This window comes from Dendrobates tinctorius, unplaced genomic scaffold, assembly GCF_039654945.1.
Source record: "Dendrobates tinctorius isolate UK_male_01 unplaced genomic scaffold, ASM3965494v1 ptg000046l, whole genome shotgun sequence".
NCBI lineage: Eukaryota > Metazoa > Chordata > Amphibia > Anura > Dendrobatidae > Dendrobates > Dendrobates tinctorius.
This window is the reverse complement of record NW_027361714.1, coordinates 48,431,604-48,450,160: the sequence shown is the minus strand read 5'-3', so window position 1 is coordinate 48,450,160 and position 18,557 is coordinate 48,431,604. Positions and strand designations below refer to the sequence as shown.

Here is an 18,557-nt window from a genome sequence, read left to right as displayed (position 1 = left end):
TAGAATGCCCATGACTGCTTGCTTAATCCGAGTGTACCTGATATGGGACTTCAGGAGATGTATATGACCTGCTGGGAACAGACATCATAGAATCATAGAATGTTAGAGTTGGAAGAGACCTCAATGGTCATCGTGTCCAACTCCCTGCTCAATGCATAGGCAGTAAGGGGCCCTTTCCTCTAAAATAGTTTGCACACAGGTTGAACTTTTGGTATGTCCTTCCTTGTATACCGTCCAGATCTGCTAATATCTAATAACATACACATTCATGGTTCTGAATATATTCCAAATATAAAAAAGTTGTAGCATATCCAAAGGTTTTAGGAAATACGTTCTTGATCAATGAGAGTTCAACCAAAAAGACTCTTGTCTGGCAGAATTGGATATTTTTGTTCCTGTTTGAACAGAGTGGCAATGTACATGGATAGGAAGTAACTTCCTATAACAGAATATCCCTTTAAATATATGCCTTTTTGTATAATGTTTGCAAACTTATCTTTCAGATGTCATCCATTATCATGGTGTGACCTTGGCTTTATTTACAGATGTGTTCACATGGAAGCTTCACCTGTGATTTACAATAACTGACAGCATGTAGAAGTAGAAACAGATATATGTAGAAGTGCAGTAAAAAATATATTTGTGTTATTTCTCCTTAGATGTCTCGTGTGTACATACAACGTTGGAAGTTTTAAAGGTGTTTTTCAATTCTTCAAACTTTTGCACAATGCTGCATTGGGAAACAACATGTGATGGACAACCCACCTGCAGATATGATATAAAGTACAAACTGTACGTATCTCGTTTACATATATGGCACTCAAGACAATGGTATGGTTTGTGTTTTCTTCCTCTTCCCTGAGCCCAGTCTGCCACCATTAGAGAAGACGTTTCCTGAATTTTTAAATCTATATAGGAGAGTCCACACATCTTAGGAACTGTAGATCCTAAAACTTTATGACATGTTTTTTGCTGAATTTTTCACTGCTGGGCATCTTGTTACAACAATGATAAATCCCTAAATCCAAAAACAAACAATATATTGTTTTAGATATCATTTCACTGTGGTATAGTCCCCCCAAAAATGTCAGAATTCTAAGACCTTATACAGAGCAGGCAGAGCTAGCAGTATAGATGGAGACCGTAGGATCACACACAGTTGGGATAGCGTGGCTATGTAAAGCGGTACTGTGTAAAAGGGAAGCAGGTTTTTGCCATGTAATATAAGGACAGCATGAGAAAGGAGCTGAGACACAGATTTCAGGGATGTGTCACTTATTACGATGTGTGCTGTTTTCTACATACAATGAAAGTTTTATCACCAGGAGATTATCACTACCCGGACCATAGTGCATGTGAGCCCTGGTCCCCTCCTCTGATAAGCAGCTCACTGTCAATATGCAATGTACATAGAGAGCCTGGTGTGGGCGGGGAAGGCTTTCTGAGCTCTGCTAAATCTAAAAACACAGTATGGACTAAGTGATATATCAGTGGTTCAGGGTCTATTTTCCTGCATTACGCTGCTCTCAGATGATGAAGCAAAGATCTGGTGACAGATTCCCTTTGAGGTGTGTTGCAGGAGTTCTACTATTCATGTTCATTAAACAAAAAAATGATGGTCCATTTTGCAAGCAGGTCTCAGTAGATAATTAGGAAAGTCATGGTGCCGGGTCATATCAAGGCAGTCATTTTACAACTATTGTACAGACTTAGTGGAAACGACTCAGGAAGAGAAGCAAAGCATATGGTGTAAAATTGAAATTAGTGCTATTAGTGATATTTTTGCAAAAGACAAACAGGATAATGAGGGGCAATGAGGATATAAGGAAGAGAGGTGGGAGAAGCCTAGAGAGAGTGAACGGAAAAGACAAGAAGAAGGCAGGAAGACAGTGGAGATACCTGACCAAAACAGCTGCAAATATGCAAAACTGTCTAGTCTGTAAAGATGGGACTGATGGCTACCTCCGGCCATCCCATAAACAGTGTATGGACTGGGGCGGCCACTTCATTCTAATGAGCATTTCAAAGCCCCATTCTAAGAATCACGGGGGGACCTCAACGGTCGGACACCCACTGGTCACCCAGTTACTGCCAATCCTGTGGTAATGACTTTAAGTATTGGGAATAATGTGTTTTACAATGAAAAAAAGTGCTCAACGCTTGGGGCAGAAGTGCACAACATGAGTACACGCAAAGTGACTGATGAGTACGATAGCACGTCCATGGATCTGTACCCTGCTGTGCTCCATTGGCACTTACCTCTGTGACTTTCTCTGAAAGGTAACACCATGGACCGAAGTCTGAATGAGGCACTAAACTGAAAGCTTTTGTCCCGCAGTTTGAAGAACCATTGAGGGTCTCAGGACCTCAAACCCTCAGAAATAAGCTACTACTCAGCAAAGATTTTTATAACTTTTTGATCCGAGTCACAGATCGAAATTCCCCACACTTGTCTATCACTGATAGCATCCCAATGGCATCAGTGGGCCACAGAACGGCTGCAGAAATTCTGCAACAAATCCCCCATATGTGATGACAGCCTAAATGTAAAGGACGCTGGCACAAAACTGGAATTTCCTCTTATAGTTGATCACCTTTGACAGATTTGGATTATTATTTTTTCTTAAAAAAATACCTTTATCCATTAGAATACACAATGCAGACAGCAAATACTGAAGCAAAAAGGACAATTAAAGTTTTGGCATGTGGAAATAAATATGGCCACAAGATGGCAACTGAGGACACACATAGGTAATACATAGGACACTATAAAGAATAGCACTAACAGCTTCAAACAGAGACCTAAATAAGTATAACTTGCAGTAAGTCAGAAACTATCCACAGGATAGGTGATAACTGCTAGATCAGTAGGAGTCCAACCACTGGGATCCCCTCTGATGACCAGCGTCACGTGCGGCAGTCGATCATACTCACTGCTGCTCCGTTCATCCTCTATGGCTCTCTTCTCTATAGCCGGATAGTATAGAGGGCAAAATGTAATTAGATGTTTCAAATTATTTTTATACATTACAATCCCTTAAAAGCAATGCTTTTTCTTTATGATGCGACCTATAAACTGAGCACCAAGACCCTGCAGTTTGGGTAATTTCACTCGGTAGATAGGAAGGAAATGACATCAATAAGGATAGTCTGGTAACAAATAGAATTCAGCAGATTTTTGCCATCACTACATCGGTGACTTACGCAGAATCGTCACAACCAAGTCCAGCACATATGAAAAAGTGCAGTAAGGATTATAAATAACGGTTGTCTTATCAACTTTCAGATATGGTATTCAAGAGTGGCAAAGAATGAAAAACTGTGACAAAATGAAGAACTTGTGCAATATGACAGCAGAATTGTTGAAGAAAGAGAACGTTTATGAAAAGATATTCGCCAAAGTTAAAGCAAAGAATGGAACTGATAGTTCCTCGTGGGAATTCAGCGAAGAATTTAAAATCTTACGAGACAGTAAGCTGATGAAATCTTTTTGTTGCCTATGATGTGATACGTCCTACAAAACCAGGATATGATTCATTCTTTGATGTGTTAAATTGCTCTGTGAACTACAAAATGAGAATGTGGCATAAATTGTTTTAAGGCTTTTCCACACGCTGCTTTTTTGGTGCAGAAAAAAAAGCAGCATTTTACAGTATCAGCAAAGCGAATGAGATTTTCAAAATTTCCTGCACGTGCTGCCTGTTTATTTTTTTGCTGATTTGAACCATGAAAGCATTTTTTTCAGATCTGCAGCATATCAATTCTTTCAGCGTTTTGGCAGCATTTTCACTCATTTAAATGAGCAGGAAAAAAACGAAAGTGAAAACACGTCAAAAAGAAATGTAAAAACGCACAATTTGTGCAGCATTTTTTCTGCCAACAGTTTGGATTTTGCTGCAGGAATAGTAGTTTGTAAATTCCACACCATACCATCTGCATAAGACTTTAAATGTAACATCATGTAACAACATGTAAATGACAATGGAGACCAATGGATACTCCTATACATTACTCCTCCTGATAAATACATACATACAAACATTACACAGACAGGTATTCACAATTAACACACATACTTAGTGTACACTTTAAATGCATCCACACACATTAAAGTGAACCTGTCAGCAGAATTGTGCATAGTAACCTACAGACAGTGTCAGGTTGGCGCCATTATACTGATTAAGCACTTCCCATTCCTTACGGTGGCCATTTTGTCTGCATAGTGCCATTGAATAAAAAATGTGCAAAACAGAAGCCGCGGAGACACCATCACGTGTTTCTCAACGCAAGCAATGACCAGCCAGGTCTTTGTCCGGGAAGGAACAACCACGGGAAGGGCAGTCTCCAATGAAGGAAACCACCTATGCCAAAACATGGTATCCATCCACATACAGCTGTTTCGGGGTATTGCCCCTCATCAGTGTGGAGTAGGAAACTGGCTGGTAGGAGCAATGCCTAGTAAAAAGACTATGAAGAGGAGGATGAATGAACTCATGGAGATCAACATCCGACACTGCGGAGACACCATCACGTGTTTCTCAACGCAGTGATTCTAGAGCACTGCCCCCATCCCTTATGGGAAATATGCAAAACATGCAAAACAGAAGCCAAAACAGCTGTATGTGGATGGATACCATGTTTTGGCATAGGTGGTTTCCTTCATTGGAGACTGCCCTTCCCGTGGTTGTTCCTTCCCGGATAAAGACCTGGCTAGTCATTGCTTGCGTTGAGAAACACGTGATGGTGTCTCCGCGGCTTCTGTTTTGCATGTTTTGCATATTTCCCATAAGGGATGGGGGCAGTGCTCTAGAATCACTGCGTTGAGAAACACGTGATGGTGTCTCCGCAGTGTCGGATGTTGATCTCCATGAGTTCATTCATCCTCCTCTTCATAGTCTTTTTACTAGGCATTGCTCCTACCAGCCAGTTTCCTACTCCACACTGATGAGGGGCAATACCCTGAAACAGCTGTCTGTGGATGGATACCATGTTTTGGCATAGGTGGTTTCCTTCATTGGAGACTGCCCTTCCCGTGGTTGTTCCTTCCCAGGGAAAGACCTGGCTGGTCATTGCTTGCGTTGAGAAACACGTGATGGTGTCTCCGCGGCTTCTGTTTTGCATGTTTTGCATATTTCCCATAAGGGATGGGGGCAGTGCTCTAGAATCACTGCGTTGAGAAACACGTGATGGTGTCTCCGCAGTGTCGGATGTTGATCTCCATGAGTTCATTCATCCTCCTCTTCATTGAATAAAAAATGAACATTTTTGGGAATGGTTGATTGTTGGTAGATTCCCAGACCATCCAGAAAATTTGACAGGTATAGTCTCATGCAAGTTAGTCCAAAAAGAACTGCATGTTTTTGCCATAGCAATGAACCATATGTCAGCTGTTCTGTTTGTATTGAGCTTATTCTGATTATCCAAATATAGTCGGTTCTTCTTTTCCTTTCAGCAACTATTAGCGCTCCAGCGCTGACTGTGACTGCCTCATCTACCACCATATTAGTATCTATCACTGCGCCACTGCTGTTGCATCACCTCAAGTACACTGGCACTGATCATCAAAAGAAAATGTCTTTTTCTATTAATGTGTCAGCTTCGTCAAAGGTAAAACCTGAAATGAAACACATACATTTGTATGAAGCAATATCAATCCTTCTATAATCACTTCTACAACAAACGGCAGATTATTATTATAGTACGTTTGTGTAAGTTTATGAAGTTGAATAAAATGGTGAGCTATAAATGGTGACTGGTCATAGGGTATCAATCGTGAGGAAAGGGAAATGTGGTTGGGGCAATGACATCATCATATTATATAAAACTGTGTACTTACAATTGCTCATTTTGCCTTTCTTCCCAGCTAATTCTTCTCTTTTCCATTAGGTCAATGGCATTACATAATTAAAAACTGATTAGCTGAATTCTTCTAAGCTCTATGTAGAAACAGGTGGTCAATTTTCCATGTATGAGGCTAGTTTCACACTTGCTTTTTTTTGCAGCGCGTTTTTCCCGCAAAAAAACGCATTGAAAAAACGCATACATAAGCATACAACTGCTGCGTTTTTTTCAAGCATTTTTATGAGCATGCATGAAAAAAACGCAGCGTTTTTATGCGTTTTTAGTGCGTTTTTACCGCGTTTGCGTTTTTTTCCAACATTTTTAGGTGGCCCCTCACACTACCCAAACCATGACTTTACTAACCCTAACCCTGACCCTAACCCTAACCCTAACCCTGACCCTAACCCTAACCCTAACCCTTAACCAAATCATACTTAACCCTAACCCAAACCCTAAACCCTAACTAACCCTAACCCTGTCCCTAACCCTAACCCTAACCCTGACCCTAACCCTAACCCTAACCCTAACCCTGACCCTAACCCTAACCCTAACCCTGACCCTAACCCTTAACAAAACCATACTTAACCCTAACCCTGACCCTAACCCTAACCCTAACCCTAACCCTGACCCTAACCCTAACCCTAACCCTAACCCTAACCCTGACCCTAACCCTTAACAAAACCATACTTAACCCTAATCCTGACCCTAACCCTGACCCTAATCCTTAACAAAACCATACTTAACCCTAACCCTGACCCTAACCCTAACCCTGACCCTAACCCTAACCCTAACCCTGACCCTAACCCTAACCCTAACCCTAACCTTGACCCTAACCCTTAACAAAACCATACTTAACCCTAATCCTGACCCTAACCCTGACCCTAACCCTTAACAAAACCATACTTAACCCTAACCCTGACCCTAACCCTGACCCCAACCCTAACCCTAACCCTGACCCTAACCCTAACCCTAACCCTGACCCTAACCCTTAACAAAACCATACTTAACCCTAATCCTGACCCTAACCCTGACCCTAACCCTTAACCAAACCATACTTAACCCTAACCCTGACCCAAACCCCAACCCTAACCCTGACCCTGACCCTAACCCTAACCCCCCTTAACTAACCCTAACTCTAACCCAAACCCCTAAATTCCATGGTTAAAAAAAAAAAACGCATATGCAAAAAAACGCATACATGAGCATGCCAGTGCGCACATATGCGCATCCATAGGCTATAATGGCCATTTTTAGCGCAAAACGTGCGCATATGTGCGCATGCGCTTTTTTGCAGGGCCAAAAAATGCAACATGCTGCATCTGGAAAATACCAACGCACACCCCAAAAAAACGCAGCGCATGAAAATTGCATACATGCGCTTACAAGCGTGCAGGTATGCGCACCCATGTTAAATATAGGGGAAAAAACGCATGCGCAGGTATGCGTTTTTTTCCAGCGCTAAAAAACGCAAATGTGAAACCAGCCTGAGTTGTGCTGTTCCATCTAAGGTTATGATTGTATGCTTATATAGTTGCGTTATGTTACCATTCTTTGTGTTCAGTTTTGCATTTGGTCTGCTGCCACCTGCTGTCCTTTTTCTATATAGCAGACTGCAGCTAATTATTTTTAGTACATGCCTTCAACTTCCTGGTCAGATGACTCCTTCTCTTCCTGCCGGTGGCCATTACTAGTTTCTTTTTCTCCTGGGGGAGACACGCTTACCAGTCTGTGAAAGGCATCAGTTTTTTGACCACTCACAATTTGCTCAATTTTGCTGAATCATCTTGCTATCAACTTGCTGCACACCTTGCTGCACACACATCGCTGTATCACTTGGGTTGTTACTAGAGTTGAGCGATACCGTCCGATACTTCAAAGTATCGTATCGGATGGTATCGGCCGATCTTTAAAAAAAGCATCGGTATCGCCGATTCCGATACCGGAAGTCCCATTCAAGTCTATGGGACTTCCGGTATTGGAATAAGAAAAACCCTTTCCTGCCCTTGTACAGCCTCTCTGGGGTCTGTACGGGCCTTTCGGGGGGCTGTGCCGGCCTGCCAGGGGGTCTGTGCAGGCTCCGGTGGTCTGTGCCGGCCTGCCGGTGGTCTGTGCAGGCTCCGGGGGGCTGTGCCGGCCTGCCGGGGGGCTGTGCAGGCTCCGGGGGGCTGTGCCGGCCTGCCGGGGGGCTGTGCCGGCCTGCCGGTGGTCTGTGCAGGCTCCGGGGGTCTGTGCAGGCATCGTCCGATGGGACTACAAGTCCCATCGGGCGATGCCTGCTACCATGACAGTGATTGACACATTAGCCAATGATGGGACAGTAGTAGTCCCATCATCCGGCTAATGTGTTAAATGTAAAAAAAAAAAAAAAAAAAAAAAAAATTACATGCTACATACATACAACATGCATACTACATACATGCTACATTCATACTACATACATGCTACATTCATACTACATAAATACTACATGCAACATACATACTACATATATACTACATGCATGCTACATACATACTGCATGCTACATACATACCACATATATACTACATACATACTACATGCATGCTACATGCATGCTACATGCTACATACATAACATATATACTACATGCATGCTACATACATACTACATGCTACATACTACATATATACTACATGCATGCTACATACATACTACATGCTACATACTACATATATACTACATGCATGCTACATACATACTACATGCTACATACATACTACATATATACTACATGCATGCTACATACATACTACATGCTACATACATACTACATATATACTACATACATACTACATACATACTACATGCATGCTACATGCATGCTACATACATACCACATACATAACACATATATACTACATGCATGCTACATACATACTACATGCTACATACATACCATATACATACTACATGCATGCTACATACATACTACATGCATGCTACATACATACTACATGCTACATACATACTACATATATACTACATGCATGCTACATACATACTACATGCTACATACATACCACATACATACTACATACATACTACATGCTACATACATACTACATATATACTACATGCATGCTACATACATACTGCATGCTACATGCATGCTACATACATACTACATACATACTACATGCTACATACATACCACATATATACTACATACATACAATACATTCATACAATACATACATAGACATACAGTACATATAACATAGAGTAACATACTTACCAATACTTGTCACATTGTTCCCCGAAGCCATTGTCTTTTCCGGAATAAATATTAACATAACAAACCACAAAAATACTCACCCACGATCCGAAGCAGTCCACGAGTGTGTCCCACGACGATCTTGGGTAGAGAACTGCAGCATCAGCTGTTGCTGCCGTTCTCTACGGGCTGCAGGAATCCAATGACGGAAGGTAGGTATCCTTCCGCACTGTATTCCTCCGCCACTTAAAAAAAAAAAAGTCCCTAGTCTCACTTTATGCCATTGCTGTGTGGGAATTTCCCACGCAGCAATGGCATAAAGTGAGACTAGGGACTTTTTTTTTTTTAAGTGGCGGAGGAATACAGTGCGGAAGGATACCTACCTTCCGTCATTGGATTCCTGCAGCCCGTAGAGAACGGCAGCATCATCTGATGCTGCCGTTCTCTACCCAAGATAGTCGTGGGACACACTCGTGGACTGCTTCGGATCGTGGGTGAGTATTTTTGTGGTTTGTTATGTTAATATTTATTCCGGAAAAGACAATGGCTTCGGGGAACAATGTGACAAGTATTGGTAAGTATGTTACTCTATGTTATATGTACTGTATGTCTATGTATGTATTGTATGAATGTATTGTATGTATGTAGTATATATGTGGTATGTATGTAGCATGTAGTATGTATGTAGCATGCATGTAGCATGTAGTATGTATGTAGCATGCATGTAGTATATATGTAGTATGTATGTAGCATGTAGTATGTATGTAGTATGTATGTAGTATGTATGTGGTATGTATGTGGCATGTAGTATGTATGTAGCATGCATGTAGTATGTATGTAGCATGTATGTAGTATGTATGTAGTATATATGTAGTATGTATGTAGTATATATGTAGTATGTATGTAGCATGTAGTATGTATGTAGCATGCATGTAGTATGTATGTAGCATGTAGTATGTATGTAGCATGTATGTAGTATGTATGTAGCATGTATGTAGTATGTATGTAGCATGTAGTATGTATGTAGCATGCATGTAGTATGTATGTAGTATTTTTTTTTTTTTTTTTTTTTTAACATTTAACACATTAGCCGGATGATGGGACTACTACTGTCCCATCATTGGCTAATATGTCAATCACTGTCATGGTAGCAGGCATCGCCCGATGGGACTTGTAGTCCCATCGGACGATGCTTGCACAGACCCCCGGACATCAGCACAGCCCCCCGGCAGGCCGGCACAGCCCCCCGGCAGGCCGGTACAGACCCCCACAGGGTGCACAGACCACCGGCAGGCCGGCACAGCCCCCCGGCAGGCCGGTACAGACCCCCACAGGGTGCACAGACCACCGGCAGGCCGGCACAGCCCCCCGGCAGGCCGGTACAGACCCCCACAGGGTGCACAGACCACCGGCAGGCCGGCACAGCCCCCCGGCAGGCCGGTACAGACCCCGGGCAGTCCACACAGCCCCCCGGCAGGCCGGCACAGCCCCCCGGCAGGCCGGCAGAGACCCCCGGAAGGCCCGAAATGACGGCGCATCATGATGCGCACACACCGCGCATCATGATGACGTCAGTCTGTCAATCAACTTTGAACTTCCGATTCCGATGCCGAATTCCGATATTGAAAAAATATCGGAAGTCGGTATCGGAATTCCGATACAGCAAGTATCGGCCGATACCCGATACTTGCGGTATCGGAATGCTCAACACTAGTTGTTACACCTGCATTTCTGGAGAAGTACTGCATTACCAATCATATGCTGTATATCCAGATTTCCAATAAACAAGTCTTGACTTCACAATATCTGGTGTGTATCATCTCTCCGGATGCATGAACAGCAAAACAGCAACAATGGTCCTGACTGCTCTGCATTGAGGAAACAGAAGGAAGGAATCTCTCCCAGCCCCAATCAGCTACACCTCCATTCGCCTCATGTGGGGACAGAACAGTCAAAAAACTGCCTTGAAGCCTGGCAAAATTCACCCTTAGATCCTAACCCGCCTGCCCACTCACATACTGCAGCCCTGTTCTGCTAAGAAACTCTGCAGTGTCACCCCAGATCGCATTGTACATAGAGACTGTATATTATACAACATTGCTGCAGATTGTCGGACTGCAAAACCCCACAATTCTCTAAAAACACATTGGGGATCTCGTCAGGACATCTTAACTAAGCTGCACTGCGATTTGCAGCCCTCAATTCAAAAGTTCAGTTTCATAAAGAGACAGTGCACCTTAAATCAAAATGGCCGAAAAAGACCCTGCACAGTCTCCCACTGCTGAAAAAGAGCAAATACTACCGGATACTGTCCATTATGAAGAGGGGGAAACAGAGCCAGCTTCAGAAACAGACCAAGACTCACGACCAAGACGCTCTGTCAAACCAACCATAAAGACTGTCGAAAACTATCACAGTACAAAGGATGAGTTCACTGACAACCTGGACGACCTATGGGAACGAGTCACCTCCCTCATGTCAAGCATCCAACGCCACAAAAATGATGCAGCGAGTCTACAGGACTCTGTAAAACGGCTAGACACGGCCAACAGAAGACACAAGAGACTGTCCGCAAGGTACGCCACCTTCCTAAAAGACTCCAATATTGATGAAGCCTCATCAAAGTTAAGCAAAGTAGATTCCACAGACAGAGAAAGGGACGCCACCGTGCAAGACGCCAAAGATAAAACGGAGCTCCGTATTACTCTTCTGCAAGAATCAAGATCCCGCAGGTCAGGCTCATCCAGACACTCTTCTCGGTCATACAAATCATCCTGCTCAAGAACTTCAGCCCTCAGCGACAGAATCCTAGAGGCCCGCTTAAACGCAGAGCGATCCAAACTAAGACGCTCCTACACAGAAAAGAAAGTAGAAGCAGAGGCAGAAGCCAAGAAAGCAGAGGCAGAAGTCAAGAAAGTAGAAGCAGAGGCAGAAACCAAGAAAGCAGAAGCAGAGGCTCGGGCAAAGATTCTTCAAACAGAAATGGAGGAAGAAATCGCGCTAGCTGAAGTAAAAATACTCGAGCAAGCATTGAATCAAAACCTCGACCCGATTTTCCTACCACCACTGGAAGAAGAGGACCCAGCTGTCCGTACCAGTGATTATGTGCAGAAACAGATATCTGCAGCACACACCTACAGCGACGTTCAACCCAACAATTTGGAAACATCCAAGTCAGCCCAACTTACGGTGCCAGTGTTACCCACAGCATCTGCAGAGACCAAAGACCAACGCCATAATGTGTCCCCTCAGGTGCAGCAATCATCACAAGACGACCACAAAATGCACTCCAGTCCATCTCCACAGTTCAAGCCGCTGTCATCGAAATCTCCAGAGGTTAAACCACAGCTAAACCCTGCAGCCACATCATTCTACCCGGGAACAATTCACCCTTCCATGCCACACAGCTTATACGCCTGAAAGGCAACACAAGCTAACATGGTAACAAGGAGTGAAGGATCGGATATGCCCGAGTTAGCCAGGTTTATGGTGAGCAAAGATCTAATCAGCACTAGCCTCTCGAAGTTTGACGACTGTGCAGAGAACTACAGAGCCTGGAAAGCAACCTTCAAGGCCACCATTGCTGACCTCAACCTATCTGCAGAATGGGAGCTCGACCTCATGGTAAAATGGTTGGGTCCTGACTCCACAAACCGTATCAAGAGTCTTCGGACCGTCTACTTGGGGCAAGCTGAAGCAGGTCTCGCTGCTGCCTGGCTGAGACTCGAAAGAACCTATGGCAGCGCTGAAGCCATAGAAAAGTCCCTATTTAAGAGACTGCAGAACGTTCCAAGGATCAACCTTAAGGAAGCCCACAAGCTTCTGGACTTAAGCGATCAGCTTATGGAACTGGAACTCGCAAAAGGAGACCCTCGTCTGTCTGGATTATGCTACCTGGACACTGCCCATGGGGTGAACCCAATCGTCTCAAAGCTGCCGCATAGTCTGCAAGAGAAGTGGGCAGTAGAGTTGAGCGAAACGGGTCGAAAAATTTCAAAAGTCGCCGACTTTTGGCAAAGTCGGGTTTCATGAAACGAAACCCGACCCTAGGATGAGGTCGGCCACGAGGTCGGCGACTTACGCGCCAAAGTCGCGTTTCAAAAGTTTGTTTTGCGCTCTTTTTCAGCCAATCAGGATCCACGGACACTGTGGGCAACGTGATGACATAGGCACGGGTCACCACCATCTTTCAGAAGGGCATGCAAGTGATTGGCTTGCTTTGGTGGGCGTCACAGGGGGTATAAAAGGGAGTGCACGCCAACCGCCATGTTACTCATGCTGATCTCAGAATAGAGAGAGCTGCTGCTGCTGCTGATTTTGTAGGGAGAGCGTTAGGCAGGGAAGAAGACACCAAAAACTGCTTCTGCTGCTAGCGATTTTGCCTGTACAACACACCAGTCACTGTGTGTGCAGTGCAAGGGGAGGCTATATAGTGGTGTATCAGTGGTGTTGGTTGTTGGGCTGCCTTTTAAGGCTTCCTGACATTCCTGCATTGCTGTTTACCCACTGCTCCGCAAACTGCTTTTTTAAAAGCAATCCCAATTTTTTTTTTTGTCCTGCTGAGAAGAAGAAAAAAAAACTGCTACTGCTGCTAGCGATTTTGCCTGTACAACACACCAGTCACTGTGCAGTGCAAGGGGAGGCTATATAGTGGTGTATCAGTGGTGTTGGTTGTTGGGCTGCCTTCTAAGGCTTCCTGACATTCCTGCATTGCTGTTTACCCACTGCTCCGCAAACTGCTTTTTTAAAAGCAATCCCAATTTTTTTTTTTTGTCCTGCTGAGGTACTGAGCGTGCATTTTTTCACACCATACAGCGGTGTACGCTCCTCACACAGTACCGTGTAACGGCTGTTATCACAGCCACAGTGAAGCTATCAGTGTGTCACTCTGTGAGAATAAGTCGAGGACATGTTCCGTTCTTACAGACCTGCACTCTAGGGAGATTCCTATTCTGCCCAATTCTACATACACCTTGTAGTTTGTGATACACTAGCCAATTTCTGCCTGTGACATAGCGCTCAGATATTCAGTGGGCCTCACACAATCCATAAGTGTCCAGTGTCCACAAGTGTGTGCAGAAATTAAAAATCTCCCTTATCCTCTAGTGACTTTGGTCACAGCTCTGCCATCGAGCCTGTGACAGAGCGCTCAGATATTCAGTGGGCCTCACATAATCCATAAGTGTCCAGTGTCCACAAGTGTGTGCAGAAATTAAAAATCTCCCTTATCCTCTAGTGACTTTGGTCACAGCTCTGCCATCGAGCCTGTGACAGAGCGCTCAGATATTCAGTGGGCCTCACACAATCCATAAGTGTCCAGTGTCCACAAGTGTGTGCAGAAATTCAAAATCTCCCTTATCCTCTAGTGACTTTGGTCACAGCTCTGCCATCGAGCCTGTGACAGAGCGCTCAGATATTCAGTGGGCCTCACACAATCCATAAGTGTCCAGTGTCCACAAGTGTGTGCAGAAATTCAAAATCTCCCTTATCCTCTAGTGACTTTGGTCACAGCTCTGCCATCGAGCCTGTGACAGAGCGCTCAGATATTCAGTGGGCCTCACACAATCCATAAGTGTCCAGTGTCCACAAGTGTGTGCAGAAATTCAAAATCTCCCTTATCCTCTAGTGACTTTGGTCACAGCTCTGCCATCGAGCCTGTGACAGAGCGCTCAGATATTCAGTGGGTCTCACACAATCCATAAGTGTCCAGTGTCCACAAGTGTGTGCACAAATTCAAAATCTCCCTTATCCTCTAGTGACTTTGGTCACAGCTCTGCCATCGAGCCTGTGACAGAGCGCTCAGATATTCAGTGGGCCTCACACAATCCATAAGTGTCCAGTGTCCACAAGTGTGTGCACAAATTCAAAATCTCCTTTATCCTCTAGTGACTTTGGTCACAGCTCTGCCATCGAGCCTGTGACAGAGCGCTCAGATATTCAGTGGGCCTCACACAATCCATAAGTGTCCAGTGTCCACAAGTGTGTGCACAAATTCAAAATCTCCCTTATCCTCTAGTGACTTTGGTCACAGCTCTGCCATCGAGCCTGTGACAGAGCGCTCAGATATTCAGTGGGCCTCACACAATCCATAAGTGTCCAGTGTCCACAAGTTTGTGCAGAAATTAAAAATCTCCCTTATCCTCTAGTCACTTTGGTCACAGCTCTGCCATCGAGCCTGTGACAGAGCGCTCAGATATTCAGTGGGCCTCACACAATCCATAAGTGTCCAGTGTCCACAAGTGGGTGCACAAATTCAAAATCTCCTTTATCCTCTAGTGACTTTGGTCACAGCTCTGCCATCGAGCCTGTGACAGAGCGCTCAGATATTCAGTGGGCCTCACACAATCCATAAGTGTCCAGTGTCCACAAGTGTGTGCACAAATTCAAAATCTCCTTTATCCTCTAGTGACTTTGGTCACAGCTCTGCCATCGAGCCTGTGACAGAGCGCTCAGATTTTCAGTGGGCCTCACACAATCCATAAGTGTCCAGTGTCCACAAGTGTGTGCAGAAATTAAAAATCTCCCTTATCCTCTAGTCACTTTGGTCACAGCTCTGCCATCGAGCCTGTGACAGAGCGCTCAGATATTCAGTGGGCCTCACACAATCCATAAGTGTCCAGTGTCCACAAGTGTGTGCAGAAATTAAAAATCTCCCTTATCCTCTAGTGACTTTGGTCACAGCTCTGCCATCGAGCCTGTGACAGAGCGCTCAGATTTTCAGTGGGCCTCACACAATCCATAAGTGTCCAGTGTCCACAAGTGTGTGCAGAAATTCAAAATTTCCCTTATCCTCTAGTGACTTTGGTCACAGCTCTGCCATCGAGCCTGTGACAGAGCGCTCAGATATTCAGTGGGCCTCACACAATCCATAAGTGTCCAGTGTCCACAAGTGTGTGCAGAAATTAAAAATCTCCCTTATCCTCTAGTGACTTTGGTCACAGCTCTGCCATCGAGCCTGTGACAGAGCGCTCAGATATTCAGTGGGCCTCACACAATCCATAAGTGTCCAGTGTCCACAAGTGTGTGCACAAATTCAAAATCTCCCTTATCCTCTAGTGACTTTGGTCACAGCTCTGCCATCGAGCCTGTGACAGAGAGCTCAGATATTCAGTGGGCCTCACACAATCCATAAGTGTCCAGTGTCCACAAGTGTGTGCAGAAATTAAAAATCTCCCTTATCCTCTAGTCACTTTGGTCACAGCTCTGCCATCGAGCCTGTGACAGAGCGCTCAGATATTCAGTGGGCCTCACACAATCCATAAGTGTCCAGTGTCCACAAGTGGGTGCAGAAATTCAAAATCTCCCTTATCCTCTAGTGACTTTGGTCACAGCTCTGCCATCGAGCCTGTGACAGAGCGATCAGATATTCAGTGGGCCTCACACAATCCATAAGTGTCCAGTGTCCACAAGTGTGTGCACAAATTCAAAATCTCCCTTATCCTCTAGTGACTTTGGTCACAGCTCTGCCATCGAGCCTGTGACAGAGCGCTCAGATATTCAGTGGGCCTCACACAATCCATAAGTGTCCAGTGTCCACAAGTGTGTGCAGAAATTAAAAATCTCCCTTATCCTCTAGTCACTTTGGTCACAGCTCTGCCATCGAGCCTGTGACAGAGCGCTCAGATATTCAGTGGGCCTCACACAATCCATAAGTGTCCAGTGTCCACAAGTGTGTGCAGAAATTAAAAATCTCCCTTATCCTCTAGTCACTTTGGTCACAGCTCTGCCATCGAGCCTGTGACAGAGCGCTCAGATATTCAGTGGGCCTCACACAATCCATAAGTGTCCAGTGTCCACAAGTGTGTGCAGAAATTCAAAATTTCCCTTATCCTCTAGTGACTTTGGTCACAGCTCTGCCATCGAGCCTGTGACAGAGCGCTCAGATATTCAGTGGGCCTCACACAATCCAAAAGTGTCCAGTGTCCACAAGTGTCTGCAGAAATTCAAAATCTCCCCTGTCCTATAGACACCTTGTACCTTGTTTTACATTACTATATAGTTTGTTGGATTTTGTCTACATTTCTACCAAAAATGAGGAAGTCTGGTGGAAGAGGCCGTGGAATTGGGCGGGGGTTGGCAGCTGGTAATGATAGTGTTGGTGGTGGATCTGATGGTAGTGGCAAGAGCAAAATAGGACCGAATGCAGGAGGTGTTGAGCCTGCGTCATCGTCTGGCTACATAAGGCCTCGAACGCTTAGTTTTCTAGGAGTTGGCAAACCGCTTTTAAAGCCAGAGCATCAGGAAAAAGTTTTGTCTTACATTGCTGACTCAGCCTCCAGCTCTATCGCCTCCTCTTCTTCAGTTGTAAAAAGTAAAAGCACTGAGTCATCATTGGAGGCTCATGTTCATGAACCACACCTTTCCTTGTGTCCTTCACCCCAACCAAGATTGAAGGATGACGCAGGCCATAGTACTGATTACTCCATGGAGCTGTTTTCACATACCATGCCTGGATTATCAAGTGAAATGGTGAATTACCCAGGCCAAGATGAATCTGACATGGAGTGCACTGATGCACAGCCGCTGATGGATGATTCTGCTGGTACATTCACTCAGAGCACTACATTGTCCTCGCAGTGTACAGAGCCAGATTCTGACCCTGATGAGACTCAGGTGCCCCTTCCCGCACACTATACCACCATACACGGTGACACAGAGGAAGGTGCACATGACATGGAAGAGGAGGTGATGGATGACCCAGTTGTTGACCCAGATTGGCATCCATTGGGGGAAGAGGGTGCTGCTTCCAATAGCTCAGATGAGGAGCATCCACAGCAGACATCGACATCGCAACAGCTGTTATCTGGCAGGCCTGGACCACTCCAAAGACAGGTTCCAAACATCAAAATAGTTGCTGGACAGCTTGTCCAGAGGGTCAAAAGATCACAGCGTGCTAGGCCGCAAAATGTCTGCCAAAGTAGGAAGAGTGCAGTGTGGCACTTTTTTGAACAAAATCCTCATGATCAGGCCAAGGTTATCTGTAAGAAGTGCGCAAAGACCTTTAGCCGAGGGAAAAATCTGAAAAATTTGAATACCAGTTGCATGCTTAGACATTTAACCAGCATGCACTTGCAAGCGTGGACACAACACCAAACCTCAAGTGCCACATGTGCAACTGATCACAACGAAAGTAGTCAGCAATGCTACATTGTTTCCCCCACTGTAAGCCCACCGGTTAGCACAGCAGCAAATGTTGAGGTGTCGTTGCAAGGCCACAGCAGTCAGGGAATTCCACTGTTATATCAACAAAAGACTGATTCTAGGCCATCAGAAAGAACAACAACTCCATCACCATCATCAACCCTCTCTCAGTCCGCCCTGTCCACCGCTACTTCCACCATATGCAGCTCTCAAGTCCAGCTCACCCTCCCAGACACTATGAGTAGGTCAAGAAAGTACTCAGTCTCTCATCCGCGTACACTGGGTTTGAACGCCCACATTGCCAAACTAATCTCGTTTGAGATGATGCCCTTTCGGTTGG

At 44.8% G+C, this 18,557-nt stretch overlaps 1 protein-coding gene across 1 annotated transcript in view; it reads left to right on the top strand.

Moving 5' to 3' along the window:
* Positions 1-506: 506 nt before the first annotated feature.
* LOC141089653 (interferon alpha/beta receptor 1-like) overlaps positions 507-18,557 on the top strand; it is a 77,136-nt gene continuing 59,085 nt past the window's right edge. Inside the window, exons 1-3 of the mRNA XM_073576138.1 lie at positions 507-792; positions 3,287-3,471; positions 5,453-5,607. Of these exons, the coding sequence (XP_073432239.1) occupies positions 728-792; positions 3,287-3,471; positions 5,453-5,607 (405 nt within the window). The 5' untranslated portion in view covers positions 507-727. The remainder of the gene's footprint in view (positions 793-3,286; positions 3,472-5,452; positions 5,608-18,557) is intronic.